This window comes from Linepithema humile, chromosome 1 (assembly GCF_040581485.1).
Source record: "Linepithema humile isolate Giens D197 chromosome 1, Lhum_UNIL_v1.0, whole genome shotgun sequence".
Taxonomy (NCBI): domain Eukaryota; kingdom Metazoa; phylum Arthropoda; class Insecta; order Hymenoptera; family Formicidae; genus Linepithema; species Linepithema humile.
The window spans coordinates 36,690,982-36,716,767 of NC_090128.1; the positions used below are offsets into that span (position 1 = coordinate 36,690,982).

The 25,786-nt window shown below is 31.8% G+C and overlaps 3 protein-coding genes and 1 long non-coding RNA gene across 4 annotated transcripts; 2 read left to right on the plus strand and 2 right to left on the minus strand.

Annotated features, from left to right (window-relative positions):
• Positions 1 to 158: 158 nt before the first annotated feature.
• Positions 159 to 2,076, minus strand: LOC136997392 (WD repeat-containing protein 74-like). The gene is made up of 7 exons (XM_067348104.1): positions 1,880 to 2,076; positions 1,615 to 1,762; positions 1,425 to 1,520; positions 1,032 to 1,335; positions 839 to 936; positions 387 to 588; positions 159 to 298 (listed from the first exon to the last, which is right to left on the minus strand). The coding sequence occupies exons 1-7, from the start codon at positions 1,932 to 1,934 to the stop codon at positions 242 to 244; spliced, it is 960 nt and encodes a 319-aa protein (XP_067204205.1). The 5' UTR covers positions 1,935 to 2,076; the 3' UTR covers positions 159 to 241.
• A 2,577-nt stretch (positions 2,077 to 4,653) lies between these two features.
• On the plus strand, positions 4,654 to 5,361 carry LOC136997408 (uncharacterized). Its single transcript, XR_010888168.1, has 2 exons — positions 4,654 to 4,832; positions 4,930 to 5,361. It is a non-coding gene; the product is annotated as an uncharacterized lncRNA (long non-coding RNA).
• Positions 5,362 to 6,034: 673 nt separating this feature from the next.
• LOC136997406 (nose resistant to fluoxetine protein 6-like) lies at positions 6,035 to 18,887 on the minus strand. Its single transcript, XM_067348127.1, has 13 exons — positions 18,070 to 18,887; positions 12,867 to 13,111; positions 12,547 to 12,731; positions 12,361 to 12,455; positions 9,891 to 10,115; positions 9,589 to 9,802; positions 9,234 to 9,399; positions 9,067 to 9,146; positions 8,885 to 8,980; positions 8,680 to 8,809; positions 7,625 to 7,799; positions 7,261 to 7,403; positions 6,035 to 7,191 (listed from the first exon to the last, which is right to left on the minus strand). Exons 1-13 carry the CDS (start codon positions 18,293 to 18,295, stop codon positions 7,057 to 7,059), a joined length of 2,115 nt encoding a protein of 704 aa, XP_067204228.1. The 5' UTR covers positions 18,296 to 18,887; the 3' UTR covers positions 6,035 to 7,056.
• On the plus strand, positions 18,886 to 25,317 carry LOC136997405 (5'-AMP-activated protein kinase subunit gamma-1-like). The gene is made up of 7 exons (XM_067348126.1): positions 18,886 to 18,983; positions 20,091 to 20,303; positions 20,690 to 20,859; positions 20,942 to 21,145; positions 21,230 to 21,376; positions 21,474 to 21,567; positions 22,193 to 25,317. Exons 3-7 carry the CDS (start codon positions 20,740 to 20,742, stop codon positions 22,513 to 22,515), a joined length of 888 nt encoding a protein of 295 aa, XP_067204227.1. The 5' UTR covers positions 18,886 to 18,983; positions 20,091 to 20,303; positions 20,690 to 20,739; the 3' UTR covers positions 22,516 to 25,317.
• Positions 25,318 to 25,786: the final 469 nt, after the last annotated feature.

Genomic DNA, 25,786 nt, shown 5'->3' on the forward strand with positions numbered 1-25,786 from the left:
TAATCAAATTTTCTCTTTCTCCCCTCTTCCCCCTCATTCTCTTTCTCTCTCTCTCTCTCTCTCTCTCTCTCTCTCTCTCTCTCTCTCTCTCTCTCTCTCTCAACTACACATTGTAAGACATTTATAATTTTAAACTTTATATAGAAAAATTCAAAAAATTGTTTATTTTTAATGCATTTTGAAATACTTTATTTCAAAAAAATAAAAATTACATTAACGTTTTTTCGTTATTAAAGTTATTTTAAAAAGAAAAATCTGATTTCATTACTATACACGTTAAGTTCGATGTTAAATAAATCTGTAATATAAAATAAAATATAGATTAATATCCAAATTTATGTCCAAATACTTTGTTATACTTTAGGAAACGAGAAAGCAGAAATTACCTGTTTCAAAAGTGCTTTTGTGTCCATATGATGTATCCGTAAATGTCTATCAAGGCTAACGCTTGCAATGTATGGATTACTCGTACTACAAGTTATCCCAGTTACAGCACCAGTGAATCCTTTATAAGTTTTTAATAAGAAACCACATTTTCTTAAATCAACAAGATTCATAGTACCTATAGTCGATCCCACTATGATATGTCTATAATACACATAAATACAATTATTTGACACAATATTATAAAAGAAATAGAAATATATATTGGGTAATTTTTGCGTTTTCAAAGTTGTCTTAAATTTAAAATATATTGTGTTCTTTAATAGATCAACTAGTGAAACAATGGGAAGAGATTATTGGAAAAAATTGAAATTTCTTCTGTTCACATTTCTGTAATAAAGCTTGTAGAAAAGTACGCAAAGATTTATGAAATTATGTAATATGTAAATCTTACTTGTCTTTGGATGTGACACTTAAACAGCTCCAAGATTTATCTTGAATCTGCATATTTATTACAGGACGTCTTTGTGCACGTGAATCGTACAGGCGTATCTTGATGAAATTATTAACACATTAATAATGAATAATTTATACAATTATAGATAACAGATATGAGACTAGTTTTATAAAAAGTTTGTACTCCTTACATATCCATATTTGCTGACTGTTGCTATCGTTTGAGTTCCTGGTAAAAGATTCAAGTCCGTTATACAAATGGGTAATCTTAACTGCAGTGCATCATGTGGAAGATCTTTCTCGGTGAATATTAAACTCTGCTTTTCTAGGTCAAATACTTTTAGTCTATTTTCCAATCCTCCAGTTATTATGTTCTTTCCCGTATGTGAGTAACGCATCTTTTCCAAATTGTTTCCAGCATTTATTATTGGCACTTCTATTTTGTCAGAAGTCCATAAGCTCACTTCTCCAGATTCGACAGCAGTTAAAATTGATCTAACAAAATCATATACTGTATTATTATTATTAAATATCAGTGAGCATTAACATGTAAAACATTCTATTTTATTTTTAATTTACTTTACCCTTCACATCGTGATAATCCTTTGATGCTGCCTTTACCTACATCACAAGGAAAGGACCTTGTAAACACAAGGTGGTTAGAATCATACACTTTTACTCTGCAAAGAATCAATGACGACGAAATTTTATCTCACAGAGAAATAAAAGTAAAGAGGATTCTTTTTGCTACAAAAATAATTTATTATAAATCACCTTCTGTTTTCTTTTAAACCACATGCGATTAAAATATCCTCTTCCTTGTCATTGCCCCATTCAATAATAGTCACCTGATCGTTTTTTGTGATAGAAGCCAAGTCCTGTATATTTTTAACTATTTGTCCCTTCTTTCCGACTTGTATTCCTACAAATTATATTTTTTGTACAGATAAACAGAAATATTTTGATAGATCAACAATTTATTTAGATATTTCTTAATATAGGTTATATATATAACCTATAATGTTTAAGGTAAAATTACCTTTAAAAATCCCCGATGTGCCACCCACAAAAATATCAAAATTACTTTTATTCATTATAAATGCAACACGTTACAAATATAATAGATTAAATTGACGCAAATCACAGGTATTTAAAAAAATTTCGAAATAAACGCACATATCTACAAGCATGGATCAGTGCAAATATGATCAATGCGCAGTCAGTGCTCTCAGACGTGCTCGGATGGACGCGCATGCGCAGCCTAATGCTGTCTCACTGAAGTATAATATCGAGTGAAAGAAGGTTTATACGACTCCCTCCAAAAGCTGCTCCCAAAAATATATGTAAAAGTTTCAAAAAATTAATAGGTGTTTTCTATTTACATGATAAATTAAAATTTCTTATTGTTCGTTTTTTAACAGCTCTTTTTTTCTTATTATCTCCATATTGCATTAATATCACTAATATTGCACTACTATTTTGGTATTATAATATCACCTTTACTTATTCATATATCAGCCTCCTGTCCTGTGCAAGTAGCTTATTGTCCGGCTCTTCAATCTGGCAGCATTGGTGCAACCTGTGTGAAGTCCGTCATTTAAACTGGAGCCTGCCAAAAGTACACCAGTGCGCACGCCACTGTTTTTACGCTCGTTAGGTCGCGGATGCGCGCCTATCCGGGCAAATCCATTGAGTAAAAAGAAACAGGAGGAAGCATATACTAGCCAGGACTAGGTAAATCCGCGGACGGATGTACGTCATGGCAGCCATCTTGAGCGACCACTTTTTGAAAGTGAGAGGGAATGCTCGAGCATAGCGGCAAGCGGCATACCGTACACCGTACGCATTAATATGCAGTGTATAGTCTTTTATGCAACTGTGTATGGAAATAAACAATCAAAATGGTATACTGTAGAGCTTGTGGCATAACAGCAGCAGCTCGAAATCATGGAATAACGTTTCATCGGTTAGTATTATCAACAATAATGAGATTTTTATTTTGGAGATTATAATCATATGTATAATATTGTGAAATTGTAGATTCACAATAATTACTAAATAATTTTCACTCACAAACAGGTTTCCGAAAAATCCGGATCAAAGAAATGCATGGATAAATTTTTGTAAGGATGAAGGATTTAATATAAATTTAGATTTTAGATTTTAACATTGCTCTTATGGAAATATTGCACGAGTGCAATCCCAATGAAAAACGCCATTAAAATTTGGTATTATTGTTGCATATTATAGTTATTTTCTTTTAATTGTACATTATTTCCTAATTAAACATAACAAGTCATTCAATATTGGCGCCCTTGAGCGGCCATCTTGAGCGACCACTTTATATAGTCACTTCCGTCCGCACTTTTAAGACCAAACGCTCCCTCCTGTTTCTTTTTACTCAATGGGCAAATCTGAGAGCACTGTGCGCAATGTCGCGCAGTGTTAAGGTACCTTTTCATGCATCGCTCATCGCTCGTTTTCAGCGATGAAAAAATCACGTTACTATTGACGTTATTGAATATGAAAATAACTTCCAGCGATTTAGTAGGACGACAAATTCCATTACATATTCAACAGTATATACAGTTTATATAAAATAAAATGTCACAACGAAAGGTATAAATGGATGATGGAATGTACAAAAATTATTTATGAAACTAATATGAAGGAAAAGAGAAAAAGATTATTAGTATTGTCGACAGTTCTTTATTTGCAAAAAAAACAGAAAAAACATTACAAAAGAAAATGTTTTTGGGTAAATCCATTATTTCAAATAAGAGATAAATATGGATTTCATAATGATTCTCTGTACTGGACCTCTAATCCCAGAGAGAAACACAAGATCGGATATACGTCTATTAGATGTCGGAGCCATCTAGTCTAAAATAATGTCTAGAAAAATCTAAATTAGATGCATGTAATTTTGTGTCATTTATTTCCTTATACAAAATTAAAACTTAATATTTACACAATAGCGATGTATTGTTTATCAAACACTGTTTAGATTACAAATTATCTTTCGACATCTAATAGATGTCTAATAGACTTCTAACAATAAGTAAATATATTAATGCAATATAGGCTTAGTTTACACCGATTGTTTAGTACACGTATCAAATACTAAATCAGCTTCTTTGATTGGTGTAGATTTTACACTAAACGATTTATACCTATCGAAGAAGCAGATTTAGTATTTGATACGCGTACTAAACAATCGGTGTAAACTAAGTCATAAGGCGGGAGCACAGACTTTTGCATAAAGCATAACGCATAAGCATAAGGAAATTGATTGGTCCGTTTCCTTATGCATTTGCTTATGCTTATATATAGACCAATATATATATAATATATATATATATATAATATATATATAATATATATATATAATATATAGATCAATTTCCTTATGCTTATGCGTTATGCTTTATGCAAAAGTCTGTGCTCCCGCCTATAGCCTCATCAGGATAAAAACACAAAAATTTTGTGGTTAAAAAAATAATCTCATAAAATGTATTTTTGGTCTAATATTAATATTTACTTTGTATTTGCGCGAATCAATTTCTGTCTGTCATGATTTTGGAGATTATAAAATTAATAATGATGTCTACATATATGATCGATAGCTATACCTGCAAAAAGAAAGAGATAGCATTATGTCTGTCCTCTTTTACCCAAGGCTGTCAGCAGCACATATATAATTATAATCAATTATAAATTGTTCTTTAATATTATATTATATTAATATTATATATATATATAATATTTTTACGGAAAAATTGTTTTAGTAATTTTGATTTTTGCGGGTGCTATATTGACCAATCAATATCGATCATTTATATGATTGGTTACGTTGCCTTTCATACCGCTCAGGCTCAACAAGTATTGCCGCGCGAATGCCGTAACCTATTCACGTGTTTACGTGCTGTGCTGTCTTGTGTCTCGTGTATGCTGCTATAAAATAGTAAAAAATGGATAATGAAGAGAAACCGGTAAGTGCACGATTTTTTTCCCAAGGAAAAATTGATTGTGCTTTATCTTGTGATTTAATATATTTGTGTACTTTAAAGTAAAATATTATGCTTTTAGGTTAGTTCGCATTTGCAAAAGTTCGCGTTGCATCGCATTGTACACTCTTTAGTTCTTTTTTCTCTCCAACGCCTGAATATAACGTTCTTCTCATTTTAAGTGCGAATTGTATACAAGTGTACAAAATAGCAACGCAACAATAACAAACCTTTTGTTTGTTTTACTTCTAATAATGTATAAACTCAATTTTTAGATTATACTTCTTTAAAGATTTTGTCAACTTTGTCTTATTAAAATTTTAGATCTAGAAAATATTAGATTATTTTTTATCTTAGAGTATTAGTAAAATTGAACTTAACAAATTTTATAATAAATATAATTAAATATTGTGTATGTATTCGCAAAGAAATTTGAATAATGTAGAAATGTATCGTATAATATATTCTACTGTAGTAATATAAGTACCTACTTTAGAAATCTTATAAATATTATTATATTATATATATTACAATTATGTACTGTGTTAAATGTATATTATGCAGTATTGTTTTAAGGCTCAGTGAAACATATACTAAGAAAAAATACAGCATTGTAGTGTATGCGTCAAATGATATTAAAGATATAAATGCGCAAGCATTCTACAATGCTGTATTTTTTCTCAGTATATGTTTCAGTGATCCTTAAAACAATATTGCATATTATAATAAAACAATGTACTTATGTACTACATATAAATAAATCTGACATTACATTACACGAGGCTATAATTTTGACAGTTTATTAATATATATTAACAATCCGTTGGGTTAAGCCCATATCAGACTACGTATTAAAGATTGAAGATTGGAATTTAATTAATCAGGACAGAAGACTAAAATTTCTTTGTTCTGTTTAGTCAAATTTCAATTTTAATTGTTAATGCATGGTTTGATACGGGCTTTATATAAGCTTTATATAAAGCGTCTAATCAGCATTTGTAAGACATCTACAAGACGTCTAATAGATGTGTCTAATAGAAACCATTTCGACGTCTACCGAGATGCAAAAATCAACTTATTTTAGATCTATCGAATAGACGTCAACTAGACATCTATTCGACTTTACGTTTCTCCCTGGGATATTAATATTTCCTCTTCTTACTGATAATCTTTCCTTTTTCTTTTTATTACTAGGCAGAATATTTTCTGAAATAAAAATAACATATACATCATGTATATCATGCAATATAAATGTGATGAGTTATTTACGGTATTTTAAAATTTCTTGTATAATATTAATTTTACCTAGATTATTATCATGAAAAGGTGATACCATAGATGCTATTGTTTCAGTGTTTTGTGTGTCCAAACTTCTAACACAACAGTTACTCCATCATCTAAAAATATTATAAGACAAATTTAATATTATTTTTGTAATTAACTAAAATAAAATTTATAAATATAACAATTCTACCTAAAACAAAATAAAAATAACAGTTCTCATCTATAAAAAAGTTTGTATATCTTTGCAGACATTCATGTCTTGATATTTCATCTTCATTACATGCAACATTCCTTGTTTTTAAAACATAAAAAAGGAAAAAAAATGTGGAATTGCTGCGGTGTGAACCTTGATTATCCATTTCATAGATTTAAAAAATGTCGCAAAATGTCGCTCAATGCTTGTCGCTTGTAGTTGAAAAAATCGAACGACAACATCACATTGCTAGCGAATGATGAAGTAAATTAAAAAGTTTGCTCGTATTCTGCCGCCAATTTGCTATCAAAATTATGTCAGCAAATTTCGTTACATTTCTGCTGGCATTGTGGTGACATCGTTGGATAAAACAAATCCTGTATTAAATTTGCATTTTTATCGTCAGCAAAATTTGTAGTAAATTTTGGCAAAATATGTTTTCGGCAGACTTGGCTATCTGAAAACTTTAGTCAAAAACATTTTTGAAGTAATGCAATTCTTGAAATATTTTAGGTGAACATTTAAAATAAATTATCAGGTATAATTAATAAAAATGTTTATTGAAAATTGTTATTTAGTAAAGTAAGAATTTTCGCCTAAATGTAATGTTATTTTATAATAATTATTATACATGTCGCATTTTAGATTAATTAAATATAATTATAATTGAACATTGCACGCTAATATGTTGGCCAACACACATTACAGCATCTCTTCTGCGGAACTACAATTTCACACTCTTAATTTTTTCCCACCGCGAGATTGAGTATACATTTGCATTAGCGAGATATACGGCATTTCTGCCATTAAGGTTAATATATAACTGCCTCCGAAAGAAATCACAACGTATCCCAAAAACATGTTAACCTGAAAACAAAAATTACGACAATAAGGGTATTTTTTATCGGTATCAGTTTTAGATGTTTGTATTCTTACTAAGGGCAGCGAGTCTATATGGCGAATTGTTTCACCATACAAGTTAATCGATTGTATGATGAAAGGATGTATAAGATAAGCGCAATACGTGAGTCTACTAAGAGGGATGAAGCCTTTGAATGATAATATTTTCTCAATAATGCCTGTAATAAAAAAAAAAACATTTAAGAAATTACATTTTTCGAAACCTGAGCATTTTTCTTTACATTATTCTACTCATTATAACAATATGTAGTTAAAAATTTTTATCGAAAATAAAATTAAGCAAAATACAAATTATTAATAATACATTGCAACAATTTTATTTGTTACATTTATGCACAGATTTGATAATAATATTTATTTATACCGTAAAATAACAAACCTCCGTTTTTAGTGGAACATGCTATTACAATCCATCCTATACCAATGGCCCAAGCAGTTTTGTTTAATGCGATATAGATAGCAGTAGATAGAACTGATATATGTCGCTTGTAAAGGCCGAACAACACAGAAATGTTACAAGCACTTCCAAGGCACCAACATAAAATTACAATTTGCTGAAATTAATGACAATAGTAATGAAAGCAATATACTTAAATAAACTAAACAATTATTTTTCATAAATTATTAATTTATAAATAATTATTTAATAGTTTATTTACATATTATAATAATTATTTTAATAATTGCGCATTTTTCACAAAATATTTGGGAGGGTCCCGACTGCCTACATTCCCATTTGCCAACAGCTTCATTTGTTTACAACATTTTGCCGACAGCTTCGATTGCCGACATTCCTAATTGCCTACAGAGAGATTGCCTACAAGCAATATTGTGCACATGCAAAATTAAAAATACAAACGTACGTTTGCACACATGACATTATTGCGCACATACACATTGCACACATAAAATAAGGAAATCGACAGACACACGGTACTCAAAGGTTTATAATTAGACGATTTCACATGGGTTTGCAAGTTTTCACGCAAAGCGAGGTCCAGCTCACATCACCCTGTACTTCAAATGCGAGACGAGGTTTATATCATAAAATCATGTGTGCAATTTATATGTGCGCAATAATATCCTGTGTGCAAAGTGTTAATACGATTTTCTTATTTTATGTGTGCAATGTGTATGTGCGCAATAATAATATCTTGTGTGCAAACGTCCCATACAGCACAGAATATTGCGGCAATATTGCAACATTCCAGCAACATTGCAAGAACATTGCAATATTGCTGCAATGTTGCTGCAATATTCTGTGCTGTATGGGGTATGTTTGTATTTTTAATAATTACATGTGCGCAATAATGCTTGTAGGCAATCAAAGCTGTCGGCAAAATGTTGTAGGCAAACAAAGCTGTTGGCAAATGAGAATGTAAACAGTTGAAATTCTCTCAAAATATTTGTATCCAAATACAAATAACATTTTACCCTATTTAAGATCAATTTTTTTTTTAGCTTTACTAAAATGTAACCCATAATTATTCCAACAAGATATGAACTTATTCTGATCCATGATGGCAGATATAAAACATTTACAAGTCTCCACATTTCATCGAATCTGTAACAATGAAAAAAAAACATTTATTTAATAATAAGTTTTATGATTAATAAAATCTTTTTATATATAACTTACGTCGGAACATATTCATAGCTATATGAAATATAGCCAGACAACACAATTGTGCCGATTAAAAGAATGCCCAAGATGACGACAGCTGTGTAAAAGTATCTGAAATTTACTTATTCAAATATGTGCACTAAAGAAATTAATTGTATGATATCGTAAATATAGACGTCAATATACAATCAACTTACATAGTAGATAAAATTAATAGAACAACACCGATTATATAAAATTGCATATCAATGGCAAGATACCAAGTCCAAGACATACACTACAAAAAAATAAGATCTGAGGAATAAATAAGCTTTTACATAAGCATGATATTAAATGAACATTTTAAATAAACATATATCTATACCATTGTGTTAAAATCGAATAGATTATTAATATACAAAAGATTTCTCCACCAATATTTCGCGCAAAGTTCGTGCAGTTTGTCACTCATGTAAAATTGTGATGTTTTGTCGTACCAAGACCAATTTAATTGCGTTATTCCAATCATCATCATATAAGCCGGTGTTAGCCTTAGAATAAAAGTTTACCAATAAATTTTTATAAAAATTATTAATACTTGTTTCATTCCTTAACTTTGATTTTTAAATTGTTCTTACTTTATATTCTTTTGTTTTCTTTATTACTATATTATTTATTTCATTATACTTATAGAATTGTTTTGTTATTGTCCATGTAAAACAAAATAATGAAGAACATACCGTATAAATCTTTTTATTATAAAAAAAAAGAACTCATTTAGTTTCTCTCTGTAGTTAATCGGCATAGTTCTCTCTTGATCTTTTGCATGCTTTAGATATGAGTAAGTCAATAAAAATCCGCTTAGAAAAAGAAACGTCTCAACCATTGTATTCCCATTGCTGACTATTTGAACGAGAAAACCGGTGCTTAATCTTATACTCCATATTCTATTATCTATATGTACAAAATAATTTCCGTTATGCATGAAAAATATTAATCGTAAAATATAATACAAACAATACAATTTTTTTAAATTACTTGCCAATATAGTCAATTGAATAAAATAATGTGTGAATGCTGATAATCAAAATCGTGGAAATAAATCTTAAACCGTGAATAATAGATATTGAATCATCTTCTACTTTCGTGCTTAATATTATTTTTGTATTTGTATAAATGGAGAAACATATTAATATTTTTCCAAGTTTATTTTCCTGATGCGATGACAAAGCAGTTATTTCCATCTGTTCGTGTATATTATTCTCATCTGAATAACAATTTAAAAGTTTTAATAGTATATTAATATACAAATAAAGATACTTTGAAAATAATGAAATTATTATGTAAAAAAACAGTCATACAAAAATAAATACAAAGAAATATGGATAAGTTTTATACGAATAAACAATAGATATACAATGGGCTTGTTCGTTTTAGCTGCACTGGGGCAGCTCTGGGTCTGCTCTAAACAAGATAATACAGGACAAACTATATACAGGACAGATAAATAGTTTGTCCTGTATTATCTTGTTTAGAGCAGACCCAGAGCTGCCCCAGTGCAGCTAAAACGAACGCCCAATATACGCAAAGAGAGTGTCTCAGAATAACCATGATAACGCTCGTGAACGGATAAAGCACAGTAAACCGAACTGAAAAGTTTACCGTTTTGCAATTTTCGCAAAAATTATGGAGAAATTAATTAAAAAGCATTGACAAATAAGCGCGCGTTTCACGTGGTTTGACTGTAAGGTCAAGTTTACAATAAGTGTAGTAAGCTTTAAGCCGTAAGAAATTGACCACTCATAAACAAATCTTAGAAGAATAATCGACTGTAATTGGTCAATTTCTTAAAGCTTACTACATCTATTGTAGACCCGGCCTAAAATGTATACTCTAAACATGGACCTAGGAATATATCGACAGTGAAATAGCCAGCGGAGCTGAAACCAGAGGGGGAAACTAGCCGACCAAGATGGCGGCTACGGATAACCCGTGTAACTAAACGAGCGCGGAATTTATAATATTTGAATATTATTCATTACGCAAGCGCCAAGCCAAGATTAGATATATAACACCGCCATTTTTCTCTCTCTCTCTCTCTCTCTCTCTCTAGCCGACCAACATGCTTGTAATCATGCAGCAACTAGCTGCATGATTTCCTCCTGCCGTTCAGGCTTCACCTCCCTCGCCTATAAGACCACTTATCGCTCTGTTTATATATTCTTAGGTTCATAGCTCTAAAGATGTGCTAAGCGAGTGTCGCACGGCAACGAACAAATCCCGCAAGGATGGCTGAACCGCACAGTCATTTGGGCTTAGCAAACTTACGGACCTGAGCTCACACACTGCGGTCATACACACACATATACACTAGCTCACATACACATTACACATACATACAACACACAGTGATTAGTACCATACAAAATTTATCACCACCCTCACCAGACTCAGATGGCTGTAAGAGGGATGACCCCTCGGTGCCACAACACATCTACTACTACTGCACGGCAACGAAAAGTAAAGCCCGTATGAGACTACGTATTGAAGATTGAAGATTGAAGATTAAAGATTAAAATTTGACCAATCGAAACAAAACGAGTTAAAAGTTCTTTGTCCTGATAAGTCAAATTTCAATCTTTAATCTTCAATTTTAATTTTTAATGTGCAGTCTGATACGGGCATAAGGGCCATTCTACAATGAGTCGCAAATGCCCCGTCTTACCAGAAATAACCAAAAATAACACTTTTTAATTAGTAGTTGCCATCCTTCGCGCCACTTTTCGTTGCTATGTGACACTTAAACGTTTTTTTAAACATTTTACAGTCAAGCTACCGCGTGAAACGCGCGCTTATTTGTCAATTCTTTTTAATTAAATTCTCCATAATTATTGTGAAAATTGTAAAATGATGAAGAACTTTTCAGTTCAGTTTACAATACTCTATCCGCTTACGAGCGTTGTCGTAGTTATTCTGAGACATTCTGTATAAATAAATTTCTTACTGATATGAAATTCATCAAATAATTTTAAATTATAGAGCATAAAGGTATTTTTTTAAATATGAACTCTACAATATTTATGATCATAATTATGGTAACCTGCTATATTGTTGCACTCGCGACAATCACTCGCGAATGCGCTCACGCAAGAAATAATAAACTCAATTTGAGTATAACAAACTTTAATGAACTCAACGATAACACAATTTGAACCGTGACAACAAAACTATCGTTTACAATTAAGAAAACCGTCTCACATCCGAAACGCGTCCTCACGGCACCGAGGACCAAGCGTAACTGTCACTTGACACTTTATTTACAAATTACCAAGCGACGCTTCTCAACTTATTTACAAATTACTAAGCGACGCTTCTCAATGCCAACTCGCAGCCCACACGTCACAATCGACGATTTCCCGCGGCGCGAGCGCAACAATATATAATAATTACTGGTAATCTATTGTTGTTCTTGAAGAAAGTTAAGAAATTTTGGACACATGATATATACTTACGAGTTTTACTCTTTACTTTTAAGTGTTTTTGATGCACGAATACATCATATATAGTTCCGATTATCATCATGCAAATAGTAAGCATTAAAATAACACTGCAATCAAAAATTAATATTTAGCATATATATATATATATATATATATATACTTACATATATAAGTATATGACTTTATTTTTTGACAAACCTGATGAGAGATATCGCACCACTAAATTGATCGTTTTTTAGATCTTTAACTTCGATCAATCTGAAATCCATGGAATAAAGATTACCAATCAAGAGAAGTCTATCTTGAAATATTCTCTCCAGAATAAAGCTTAGGTCATTTGTGGAACATGATGCTGGTAAACAGAGGCCAAGTACAATTAAATCCTGAAAAGCAATTCTGTTTACATATTGTAACATTGTAATATCTCAAATATATGTTACTATTCTATTTCGATAAATTGATTTAAAATTTGATATGTTCTATGCGATTTCTTACTTTATAAAGATCTGTCAACTTACTTCGTTTGGTAAATTTACGTGGTACTGAAGAGTACTATTGTGTTTGAAGTGGGCAACAAAGTAATTAATTTTAAAAGGCGGATACTCTTTTTGTGGATCACGGTATAGTGAATTATTTAATAAATATTGTTTTGACAGTTCCCAAGGATATCTATTCATTGTATCGTAACACTGACTGCGACTGCCTAGCCAATAATTATTTCCATAAAGAAAGCCGGATTTAGGTTCACCGCTAGAATCTAACACTTAAAGATAAAAAATAAACAATTATTATTTAAACAAAATATAATATAGTATTTTTTAATGATTATTAATTAACGACTAATAATGATTAAAATAAATATTATTATTCGTTAACAATTTTTGTATAGAAAAAATTAAAGCAATATATAGATGTGTTTAGTTTTTCAGTAGTAGAGCCCTTCCATAGGGCTCCCCACTCGACCCACACCCATTCCGAAAAGTAGTTTCTTCGAAAACTTTGAACTCGTGTTTCACCGTTTTTCGATATTTTAACTTTTGACTTTTACCATTTTTGGCACAAACCTTTCGGAGAAGTCTACCACTGAAGTGGTTAAAAAAATGATAATTTGTGAGTTTTTTTGACTTTGAAAATGATCTTGTCGCCAATCGGCATGGTCATATTCGTAATCAGCGCGCAAAAGTACAATAAAAAGCATAGTTTAGAGCAAATCGGAGGTGTGGACGGGGGCGTTGCAATATAGTACGCAATATACGCTCCAGCGTAGAGCGCAAAATTTGGAGGGGCGCAACATTTGGAGGAGCGCAAAATTTTATAAATGCCAATAATTTTTTAAGTGTATAAAAATTGACTATTCGGTCCTCGGTCTGCGAGGATCCGCTCCTACCCGGCTCGATGTGCTTACTTATAAAACTGTTTAATCGCGTGGCGGCGCAGCAGCGAAAAAAATGACTCGATACGATGCCGCCCGCTTGTAGTATCTCATTTAATCACATGGCGGCGTAGCGGTGAAAGAAGTTCTCGCTACAGAGTTTGCCTACGTTATAAACTATATAGAGCGGCGAAACGCGCAAGCGGATAATGTAGAATATATGATTATTGTCATTTGACTTGAGTTCGGCCTTTCAGATAATTTTGTTATTGAAAAATAAACACAATAAATTATACTTTTCATTTTTTTTTGATTTCCTTTTTTCTGGTTTATTATTACTTATTTTTTTTTTTTTTTTTTTGGTTTATAAAATAAATATTCATTTGTTGCATATATAGGTAAAAAATATACAAATATTTACACGATACTTATACAAAATTATACGAAACCATGAGTAATAAAAAACCTTCTGGTTTTCAATTTCGTCAAGAGAGAAAGAGAAAAGAAGAAGAAAGTAAAAAATTATCGGGTTCATTGACTAAATTTTTAAAAACTACAAATGCTTCCGTTCATTCAACGAGTTCATTGGTGACAAGCACATCTTCTTGCGCTCTCCCTTTGATGTCTACTTTTTCAGACTCAATACCATCAACGTCGACCGTAGATGTTTCATCTTCTAGAACTCTTCCAAATTTGATTTCACTTTCTGCTTTAATTCATACTGATACCAATGTTGACGATACTGATATAAATGTTTCTCGATTAGTTCAAATCGATCAATTTGAAGATCCAGGTCTTTGGCCTGATATAATTTCTCACGATTTCTTGACTCAGATGATTGATCATGGTATTCCCAATCAAATTATGGATTTTAACTTTCCATTAGATTCAAATAATAGATGTTTTTCAACAACTTTATATACTCGTATAATGGCTAACAGTGAAAAATTACTCAGAAATTGGTTAATTTATTCAAAATCTAAAAATGCTGTTTTTTGTTTCTCTTGTTCTTTATATAAACAAAATGAAAATAAATTTTCAAGTCCCTGTGGCTATTCTGATTGGTCGAATATACATCGTGTCGTTAAAGATCATGAGCAAACCAAGAAACATCTTGAAACTTTTAAATCTTGGCAACTCTTCGCTAATCGAATGACCTCTCAGCACACTGTAAACTTTCATAATAAAAAATTTTTAAATATTGAACAAACACATTGGAGGAATGTCTTTAAACGATTAATTCTAATTGTTAAATATCTTGCTCAACAAAATTTAGCTTTTCGAGGTAAATCTAATTCTTTATATACCCCAAATAATGGTAATTTCTTGCAACTTGTGCAGACAATAGCCGAATTTGACTCAGTCATGGCTGAACACTTGCGTCGATTTTTAGAAAAAAAGAAGGACATCATTATTTAAGTAATACTATTCAAAATGAGCTATTATCATCTATGTCTAAATTAATTTCCGATTCAATAATTTCTTCAATTAATTCAAGTAAATATTTTGCGATTATTGCGGATTCAACACCAGATATTTCTCATCAGGAGCAATTAACAATAGTAGTGCGTTTTGTTTCATATAAAAATAATCAATTTAAAATTTATGAACACTTTCTTGGTTTTATTAAAGAAAATAATAAAACAGGTGCAGCCATTGCAAGTGCTATTTTAGAATTTCGATTAACGAATAATTTAGATATACAAAATCTAAGAGGTCAAGGTTATGATAACGGTTCAAATATGAAAGGAAAAAACAATGGAGTACAACAACATATTTTAAATAAGATTCTTTAGCCTTTTTTGTTCCTTGCGCATGCCACTCTTTAAATTTAATAGTAAATGATGCAGCTGATGCATCATTAGAATCGTTTTCATTTTTTTCATTGATACAAGAAATTTATAACTTTTTTTCCCGATCTACAAATTGATGGGATATTTTAAAAAAACATTTCGGAAATTCAGACAGTTATGGTTTAACACCAAAAAATGTATCAGCTACACGATGGTCATCGCGTGTGAATGCAGTAAAAGCTTTGCGTTATAATTTACCAATTATTTATGACAGTCTTTTAGAGATTTTTGAAAATACAGATGATAAAACTATAAAGAATACAGCTCATAGTATTGCCGAAAAAATTTCAAATTATAAATTTATATTATCTGTGCTTTGCTGGTATGACATTTTACAAAGAATCAATATTGTGTCAAAATCTTTACAGTCGCATCAAATTAATATACCGCAATGCTTATCTTTAATTGAAAATGTAACTGAGTTTTTAAGAGACTACCGTCAAAATGGTTTTATAAATATTGAAACCAATGCCAAAGATCTTGCAGCTCAAATGAACGTTTCTCCAGAATTTCCATCCGTGTCGCAATTTCAATTAAGAAAACGGACACAATTTAGTAATAAAAATAAAGTAATTGCAGATGCCAGACAGAAATTTAAAGTAGAATTTTTTAATTACATTATTGACGTAGCTCTAAATTCGTTAGAAGAACGATTTGAGCAGCTTAACTACCATAATCATGCTTTCAAATTTCTGTATGACATAAATACTTCCGATGTTACATTAAATCAATGCAAAACTTTAGAATTAAAACTTTACAACAAAAACACAAATTGTTCTGATATAAATGCCATTGAACTTTTTGATGAGATAAATTTATATAAAACAACATTTTCAGATGTACAACAAAACATTTTGCAATCGCCAATTGATACCCTGGTGAAAAATATTCTCAGAATTTTTCATTAAAATTTTCAGATTTTTTACAAAAATTTTATAACTTTTTCAGAAAATTTTAAGATTTTTTATATGAATTGGCACACTTTTCAGAAAAGTTCAGAAAAGAAATGAAAATATATGAAAATATATGAATAAATTCATTATTTCTCATATTTTCCAGATCTGTATATATTAAAGCCCGTGTCCACGATGCAAGAAATTGGTTCGAGTTTTTGGCCCAAAATAGTTGGATTGCTTCAAGAAATGTGTAACCAATCAACTTGCTGTTTTTCCATAAGAACTTCAATTTAATTGGCTATACATTTCTCGGACCAAGAACTTGGACCAATTTCTTGCATCGTGGACACAGGCCTTTAAAAATAATACAATTTCATACATTTCAAGTTATTTAGTTTTCCATGTTAATTATTTATATGCGTAAAATGTTGATGAATTATAGAAAAAGATATTTTATTTATTAAAGAGAATACATAAAAATTAAATAACATTGGGTAAAAGATATAAAATAAAAAGTAAAATACTCAAAATTAAAAATTTACATATATGTAGTCAAGAAATTTTTGAAATAAAAAAAAATGGATATAAAAACTTCTTTCAAAATATATAATTTTAAAATTATTAAAATTTTTATCTTTTATTACAAATATCATCTCATTTAAATCAATGTAATAAAATATGAAAAAAATACAATATTTTCTGAAATTTTTCATATAAATATTCTGAATAATACGGAGATAATTCATATTTTTATTCAAAACGAATTTGATAAAAATTTCTCATACGTATAAATGGAAAATATTCTGAGATTTCTTATTCTGAGATTTCTTATAATTTTCTAAAAAATGTTTTAAAAATATGAATAAATAAGAAATTTTTTTTCAGAATTTTTCATAAAATAAAATTATGAAAAATTCTTAAAATTTTCTAGGAAATTATGAGATGATTTTTCACCACGGTATTTGAAATAAAATAGCTCAAAATGGCTTTCTGGAAATATTTCCGAATTTAACAATAGCATTTTGGATATTACTAACTATGCCAATATCTGTGGCAACTGGTGAGGCCAGTTTTTCAAAATTAAAATTAATAAAAAATTATCTGAGAAGTACAATGACGCAAACACGGTTATCCGATTTAGCAATCATATCAATTGAAAAGGAAGTGGCCAATAATCTCAATTATAAGGACATTATAGAAATATTCGCAAGGGCTAAGGCCAGAAAACATAATTTTTAAATTCTTTTATTATTATTATTCATATATATAAATTTAAAAATATCAAAAATATAAAAATAAAAATTATAAAAAATATAATATAATATAAAAATAATAAAAAAATATAAAAAAATATAAAAAAGCAAAAAAAAAACGGAACCGTTATCCTACTACGTCCTCGTCGTGGTTCTGGGTAGCGCTAAAAGTAGGAATTTTAGAAACTTTTTCTTTTTGCCTCGCGCTTGGGGCGCGCAAGCCTCTTTCAGCGTAGGGGCGCTTAGGACGGTCGCAACGCCCCTGGGTGTGGGCTTTTCGGAACTACATCCCAATATTGAAAACAGTCAATGTTAACAATAAACAATGTATTAAGAATTTTACTAACTTTTCAAACTCCACAGTATTCGTTGATCAACAGCGTCTCGAAAATCGTGTAACTCCTTTCCACATGTCGAGTTGAGAAGATCGGCTCTTAAGGCAATGGCATACGCGGGTAGTGTGTAATTACTACCATTATTTTCGTTGAATTCGTGAATTTGCGTAGAGACACACATTAACACAAAAAAATTTACACAAATGCACAGAATAAATGCAATTTTCCGGTGTAACATATTTGGGCTATAACATGTATATACTTGTTATACTTATACTTTCTTTCGATCTTGTTAACTGAATACTGTTACTAATCGTCTTAATTTTGACCCGTTGCCTACTAAATGCATCGCATATCTGCGGAAAAAACCGGTTCGCACTTTATAATGCATTTTATGGCAACCGGTTTTGTACTACTAAACGCTATACATACTGAAGCAAATTTTTCGTTTCTCAAACAAGGAACATTCCAGCGAGAAATGACTTATTAAATTGATGTCTAGATGACATCGAAAACATACATCGAAAACTAATTAATATATTCATCGATTTCGATTCGTTAAAATGGCAACAAAATCGGTGAGGTGTGACCTAAAATGCATATTTACCCGAATTTTTACTATGGCAAATTATAAAACATGTTAGGTAGTTATAAGTGTTAGTTTCAAATTTTATTGTATTATAATTTATTCTACATATACGATAGTTTTTTTTATAAGATTTAATATGTACGACATACAACTTTTTTTTGATAATTAATGTCGAATTAAGAACTGTTCGCAAAAAATCCGTTATTTTTATTCTTCGCTTTTGGACTGTTACAAGGAAGGCCGGACAAAAGAAACAAGACGTAAAACATGGAAGGTCATGGAAGGAAGGACGACGGCGATGATCGAGATGTCCTCGGCGCTTCATAAAGTTATTTGTGTACGTGTTATGAACTGGTATTTAGGAATTTAAAATTAAAATATATGTAATCATCGCGGGCATATTTTAAAACAAGTAAATTATGCTGGCTGTGTATTGCGTTCCTGTAGTAAAATATCAACAACGCACGGTGGCATGGATAGGGGCTGAGGTTGATAGTAAAAGTTTCTCGCATAACAGCACGTTTGTCGAAGATACTAAGAAAACCTTACAGGAAAAACATAAATCAACTTGTATATAATTTTCGTATATTATTTTATTTTATATTTAATATTATCTTGAATTCATAAATAAATAAAGATTGTATAAAAAATCTTTAATTGCACCACGAATAAAAAAAAGTCTTATTTTGACAATTATAAATTTGTTTTATTTCATAAAATCAAATTAAAAATAATTTTAAATTTAAAATTGGATTGCCTAAAAATTGATTTATATCAATTGTATTTTTAAGAGGATGCTGGAGTGGCAGCCGAACTCCGACGCGAAAGCGCCATCATTTCGATGGTACTAAAAATGAAATGACATTATCGGCATAGCCTACGCCGCGTAGGTCCGTGTGTACGCATTTGTTTGTAGTGGTAACTCACTACACTGACGTGTGGTCTGTGTACGTGTGAGCGGATAGTTTGTAAACAAACGATGCTTGTGCTTGTTTTCTCGGGAGGGTCTCAACTGCCTACATTCCCATTTGCCAACAGCTTCGTTTGCCCACAACATTTTGCCGACAGCTTCAATTGCCGACATTCCCGATTGCCTACAGAGCGATTGCCTACAAGCATTATTGCGCACATTTAAAAATTAAAAATACAAACGTACGTTTGCACACAAGACATTATTGCACACATACACATTGCACACATGACATTATTGCGCACATACACATTGCACACATGACATTATTGCGCACATACATATTGCACACATAATATTATTGCGCACATACACATTGCACACATAATATTATTGCGCACATTTAAGTTTTTATTTGCCCGTTTACAATTTTTTACAAACGGTCTGATTCGATTTATATAAATTTCTTTTTTAACAAACGAGACGGGACTTCCCGTATCAATTAATGCCCGAATTCTACTTTTTTGCCCGCAGATACTCGTAACTTCGGCAAATGGCTCGGCAATCTTCAGATTTCCTTCCGCGGCTACGAAAACGAAAGCCACTACGTCTTCCTTCTCGTTTTCGACGGCAACGGCAGCCGAGGCCGTTGACGACCGCTGAGCCATCGGCGGCTTACCGCCGCTTTTATCTTTGAGTTTTGGGCAGTCGAACTGACGGTGCCCTTTCGACTTGCAATAGAAACATGTAAGTTCTCCGCGACAATTTTTATAGGAATGTCCTTTCTTCCCGCAGTTTCTACACGCGTTATTAGGCACGGACTTTACCGCACTCGCGACCGCCGTGGATTTTCTCTCCGCGTCTGCGTTTCCCTCTGCTATTGTACGCATCTTCGCGAGAAATCCATCTATCGAACTTTCCGATATTGAGAGGGCTATGGTTCTCAACGAACCCTGCGATATTCCGCCAATCAACATATGAATCACGTCACTCGTCGGCAAATTCAAACTATTCATGAGCGCGAGCTTCGAGATCGCGTATTGATCGAAGGATTCCTTCGTCGGAATCTATTTATGCGCCTCTATTTTTTGAATAGCTTTATAAAAAGACACTTGCTTCTTAAACATTTTCAGAAGTTCCGACTTCAGTGCCTGCCATGTCTCTATCGTGATACAAAACAGCCATGTCTCTACATTTCTTGATACAAAACAGAATCCACCGATTGCCTGTGATAGATCCTGATACTGGAAATGTCCTTTACATGTTGACACACAAACGACTACTTAGGTTTCTTTTCCTATACGTGAGTATCGCGTTGTTTCTTCTTTTGCGAACCTTGTGGCATTCCTTTGCCACGCGAATCTACTTTAATACTTCAATTACAGATCCACGAATTACCGAAACCATCTTTCATCAATAAAACGTTGCGAGAGTTGAGGATAGGCACTTTCGAGAATATCGAAACGGCCACGGAAGAAACTAGCATAATTTTAGCGCTGAAGAAATTTGTGGAGAGGAGAGTTTCGGCATTACCGATTGTCGACTCCGAGGGAAAATTAGTGAACATTTATTCAAAGTTTGACGTTATTGTAAGACATATTCTTTCTACATCATTCATAAGAGGTTAAGTGAAACACATTTGCACACTTCACTTAAATGTGTCACTTTTGCAGAACTTAGCTGCGGAAAAAACGTACAATAACTTGGATGTTTCACTGCGTGAAGCAAACGAGCATCGCAATGAATGGTTCGAAGGCGTACAGAGTTGCAAATTAGACGAAACATTGTTCACTGTAATGGAAAGGATTGTCAGAGCGGAGGTACGAAAGTGTTTCTTCAAATCGAGCATAATTTTTCTTCTCGATGAAATGCTAGAATTAAAAGCCAAGATTTATCTTTTTCTTCCGCGTATTTCAGGTTCATAGGCTAGTAGTGATTGATGATGATGATAAGGTGATCGGAATAATATCCCTCTCTGATCTGCTCTTCTACCTCGTTCTTAGGCCTTGTGGTGAGTCTAATATTTTTTAACATTTTTCATAAAGCAAATATCAAGTTATAACTGTTTATGATGATAATAATTATTGGGTTGTGTAATAAATAATTTTCCAGTAGATGGTGTTATTATTTTTTTACGTAGCACGCTTAAAAAAATCATGATACGGGCAAAATTTGACAAAGAAATATTTAATTTACGCGTTAATCAAACTATACTTTACCCGGAAAAAAAGTAAATTTATTTAAAAAATTCGAAATTACTTGTACAATGCAATATACTCTATTCGCACAATAATCTTCAAAGAATATTATATTAGGAAATTTTGTTCTCTATTTTTTTATATCACGATTTACCATATAAATAATATATATAATATTTTAATTAATTTTTTTCCCGGTATTGAAAGTAACTAAACTAAAATAGATGTGTAAATTTACAACGAAGTATTTACATTGACCTTTAATAAATTAAACATTGGACTTAATTTTCTGCACTTTCGTGCCAACTTGTGTTAACTTGAAAAATATTACCTATATTGAATATCAAACAAATATATTTAAGAGTTAATTTTTGCTTCAACATTCGAGAACCAAATTTCTTGTCTTGTGGATTGATATTTACTGCACGTTGATTTTAGGTGAGGATGGCAATAGCAATAAAGGTAGTTCTATATCGTTGCGTGCACAAGATTCTCTCCTATTGAAGGCTCCCAGCTCCACACAGTCGGAAACGTCGCTCGCCGACGGTGAAGTCGAGCAGGACGCTGCGGAGACAACGGCGACATCGACGACGGAACACAATCAGTCCGAGGAAGCGCCCGCGACACCTAGTCCACCGCTAACCCCGGTTACGTCGGAGGTCTCGGATCCTCAGTCGACAACGTTAGTGAATCAAACTCAGGAAACAACGTGGCGGGACGTGATAAACATTTGTGTTACGGGTGTCTCGGGTGGGGAATGAGACGCTGACGTTTTCACGTGCCGCCACGCACGTTAGTTCCCAAACTGAATCGGCGCTGCTTCAACCGCAGCGGCGGATAAAATCACATAACGACTGCGTATATTCGTACATCTTTTCTTATTGCTCGCGCTTTTCCCCGCGAGTACAGTTGATCGGTGATTTCGTGCCGCAACAAGACATACCCGTGCAAGTATCCGTTGAAAACAATTGGACGCGACGTAATAGTTAACGGAAGGATTTGCTGGACGCGATGATGATGGAATGAAAACACGATGCTCTGTATAGTGTATAAAATCACTTAAGCTTAATTTTTTATGGTACAAATGCTACACAGACATGCTACACATTTAGACGTTCGAGCTTTTTGCCAGGGACGATAAAGTAGCTGCGCCATGATTTGCTCAGAGTATGATTCTCCCCGCCCTTCTACAATCGAGCACTGGGAAGATAAAGCGTTTCGAAAGAACAAATTTTCGAGGTACAGCAAATCTTGGAGATTAAATCAACCCAACACGTAATCGTGATTGCATTCTTTATACAGATTGTGTTTTGTTCACTTTTTTGAAAGAGAGACTAGATATTCATTTCGATCTAAGTACGATGTGTTAAGATTGAAAAGACATCAGAGCTATCGAAAAGAGTATTCCACAATCGATAAAGACGGACCTGTCCTTGTACATTCGAGTTCTCGGGGAGTGCTCCGTGTTTTTTTTTATCGTAATATCTGTTGCCGATTTAAATAAATGTCTCTTTGACATCTTATATACTCATTTGTAAAAATCCCTTTTTTTCTTTTATTAATTTCCATATAGAAATATGTAAAGTCTATTTTAGACGATGAAAAATTTATGACAAAATTCAAGATGGAAATGTATTTATCTTTTTATGCGTTATATAATACAAAGAAAATACTTAAAGAATCAGAGTACATGTAAAAGATACTTTTTACCGCTATCCTTTTTCTATGTATGTATTCTGAGTCTTTAAATGTTTTGCTATACGCCGCGTAAAAATATAAGTAAATTTGTAATTTGAATTTCGTCGCGGTTTATAGATTGTCTAAAATGGACTTGATCATTGATTATTGATCTTGCATAACAAATAGATCATTGTATACATACTCATGTATACATGCACTTTTAAATAGACATGGTGCTTTTAAGTTTACAGATATAATTTTCGATTATGCAGTCATTCAATATATATAATCAGTATATCAATCTGGAATGTTAATACATTGCTAAAGCAGATATAAATCAATTCGAGTTGACTTTTAAAAGTCCTTTTTGATATTTTATTTTCGATGTATCATCAAAGCCGATAGAGAAATGTCAAGAAATAGATCGATTGCTTTACAAATATTGCAATGTTTGAATTTTAGGTTAAAATTATTACATCATTGAACTATAGAACGAATGTAATAGAAAATTTTTATATTTTTCGAATATTGGAAATCAGTTATAACAGGATTGACGTTATTAATTATTATACTTTCGTTAAGTGTTTACAAAAAAAAAAAAAAAAGATATGATTGGATTAAGCATATTTAATAGCAGAAAATTCTTATGTGATATTTATGTCTATAAATAACAATTTAAAACTGAAAAGATCGAAGTATGTAAGAATACTCGAATTTTATTGTGATATTTGACCAAACTCTATATATTATATAATCATTGCTGACACGATACGACTGATATATCATTCAAAATACTGAGAAATAAGCTTTTGTAATTATATCGAACAATCTTAATTAAGAGTACTGATGATTTATCGAAAAGATGCATTCTCCAACCGATTTATCAATTACTTTGTTTATTAACGCGATATATGACATTAATCTTAATCTTTATTAACAAATGTCGAATTATTCTCTCTATAAGCAAAAGTAGCAAACAAAGCCCTGTATAAATCCAATTGTAATTATTACTCATGTCATATCATGAGGAAAATGTAAATCATATTATTGCAAAGAAATTTTGCTGAAATTTGTATGGAATCACATTTTATACGTGACGAAAAAAAAGGATTCTTTAATGAATTGAGAGAAGCATTCCTGTAGAGAATTGATTCATCGAGCAACATTTTATTGAAACGGTTCTTGATTTGATGCAACCAAGCGGAAGACGAGTATCGCCCGGAAAGGTTTTATTTGGAATTACACGAGTTGTCTTTCTATTAGGATACGTGAGACGCAAATCTTTAACTCTTTTTTTTTTCACGTAGAAATGCGGGTAATGGTAGTTACTCGATTTTGAAGGGGATAGTGCCTGTAAATGTAGTAAATGTATTCCTAGACATGTTTACATTGGAATACGCGTATAAATATTCTATTTGAGATGTAAGAGAGCGGAATAAAACAAAGCTAAAAAAAATACACTAGTATTAATTACGAGAGGCGTAGTGCGGACAAAGATTTTTGTACAGCTGAGAAGCAATGTTTAATGTGCTGTAGTCGCAAGCGTTGTTTCTTTTTTTAGTACAAAATGCGTGCGATCCTGCGGATCGCCACGTGTTCACCTTCTTCTACTTAAAGATATACTAAAGATTATACGCTGAAAGCTACGCAGCGTATATACTTGGCTTCGACACAACTTGTTACTTGTTGAGAGCACAGTAGACAAATTGTCAGAGAAAATATTTAGCTCCTCTTCATTCTACATAATATTAGAGAAATGAGTCAAAAAGAAATAAGCGATTGAACTCTGTGCGCGCTACATCTAAGAACCAAAATACGAACTATCGATGAGGTATTATTGATAAATAAACTGTAAAATATAAATAATCAATCTAATACTTATATATCACGCATAATCACTGGAAACCAATATTGATACATTGCTCCTGTTCCTTTACCGACCTTTATTGTCTTCTCGTAAGTTTAAACAAGATAACTTTTGCGTGCCGACAAAACACGCTATAGAAATATTTTATTTTATTTTTGTATTTAAAATTTCTTTATGGTAGACACTTGATGTTGGAATTTTCCTCTCGAGTCGTAAAAACATTAATTTATGGAATAAATCATTTTGTTCATTCATGGAATAAATCACATCTGGTCGCAAGAATGGATCTTCTACGTAAGTATAGCAGAAGTAATGCATTTTAAATAAAGTATGCGTAATTTTTTATAATATCGAGAGAAAATACTAATCTAGTATAATCTTACTGTTATAAAGTCTAACCTAATCTAATATTAAATACAAATATAAAAAAATTTAATTTATAGGGAACTAAAATCAATTTACAATATACATTCGTAAATGTAGAT

Coding starts and splice junctions, on each gene's coding strand:
- LOC136997406 (XM_067348127.1), bottom strand. CDS start 18,295: ATGTTACACCGGAAAATTGCATTTATTCTGTGCATTTGTGTAAATTTT. Junction 13,112..18,069: donor AATACTGTGGAGTTTGAAAA/GTTAGTAAAATT, acceptor TTTATCTTTAAG/TGTTAGATTCTAGCGGTGAA. Junction 7,404..7,624: donor ATGTTCCACTAAAAACGGAG/GTTTGTTATTTT, acceptor TTTTTATTACAG/GCATTATTGAGAAAATATTA.
- LOC136997405 (XM_067348126.1), top strand. CDS start 20,740: ATGTCTCTACATTTCTTGATACAAAACAGAATCCACCGATTGCCTGTG. Junction 21,146..21,229: donor ATTCAAAGTTTGACGTTATT/GTAAGACATATT, acceptor TCACTTTTGCAG/AACTTAGCTGCGGAAAAAAC. Junction 21,568..22,192: donor CCTCGTTCTTAGGCCTTGTG/GTGAGTCTAATA, acceptor CGTTGATTTTAG/GTGAGGATGGCAATAGCAAT.
- LOC136997392 (XM_067348104.1), bottom strand. CDS start 1,934: ATGAATAAAAGTAATTTTGATATTTTTGTGGGTGGCACATCGGGGATT. Junction 937..1,031: donor CAGTCAGCAAATATGGATAT/GTAAGGAGTACA, acceptor AATTTCATCAAG/ATACGCCTGTACGATTCACG. Junction 589..838: donor AGTGTCACATCCAAAGACAA/GTAAGATTTACA, acceptor TGTGTATTATAG/ACATATCATAGTGGGATCGA.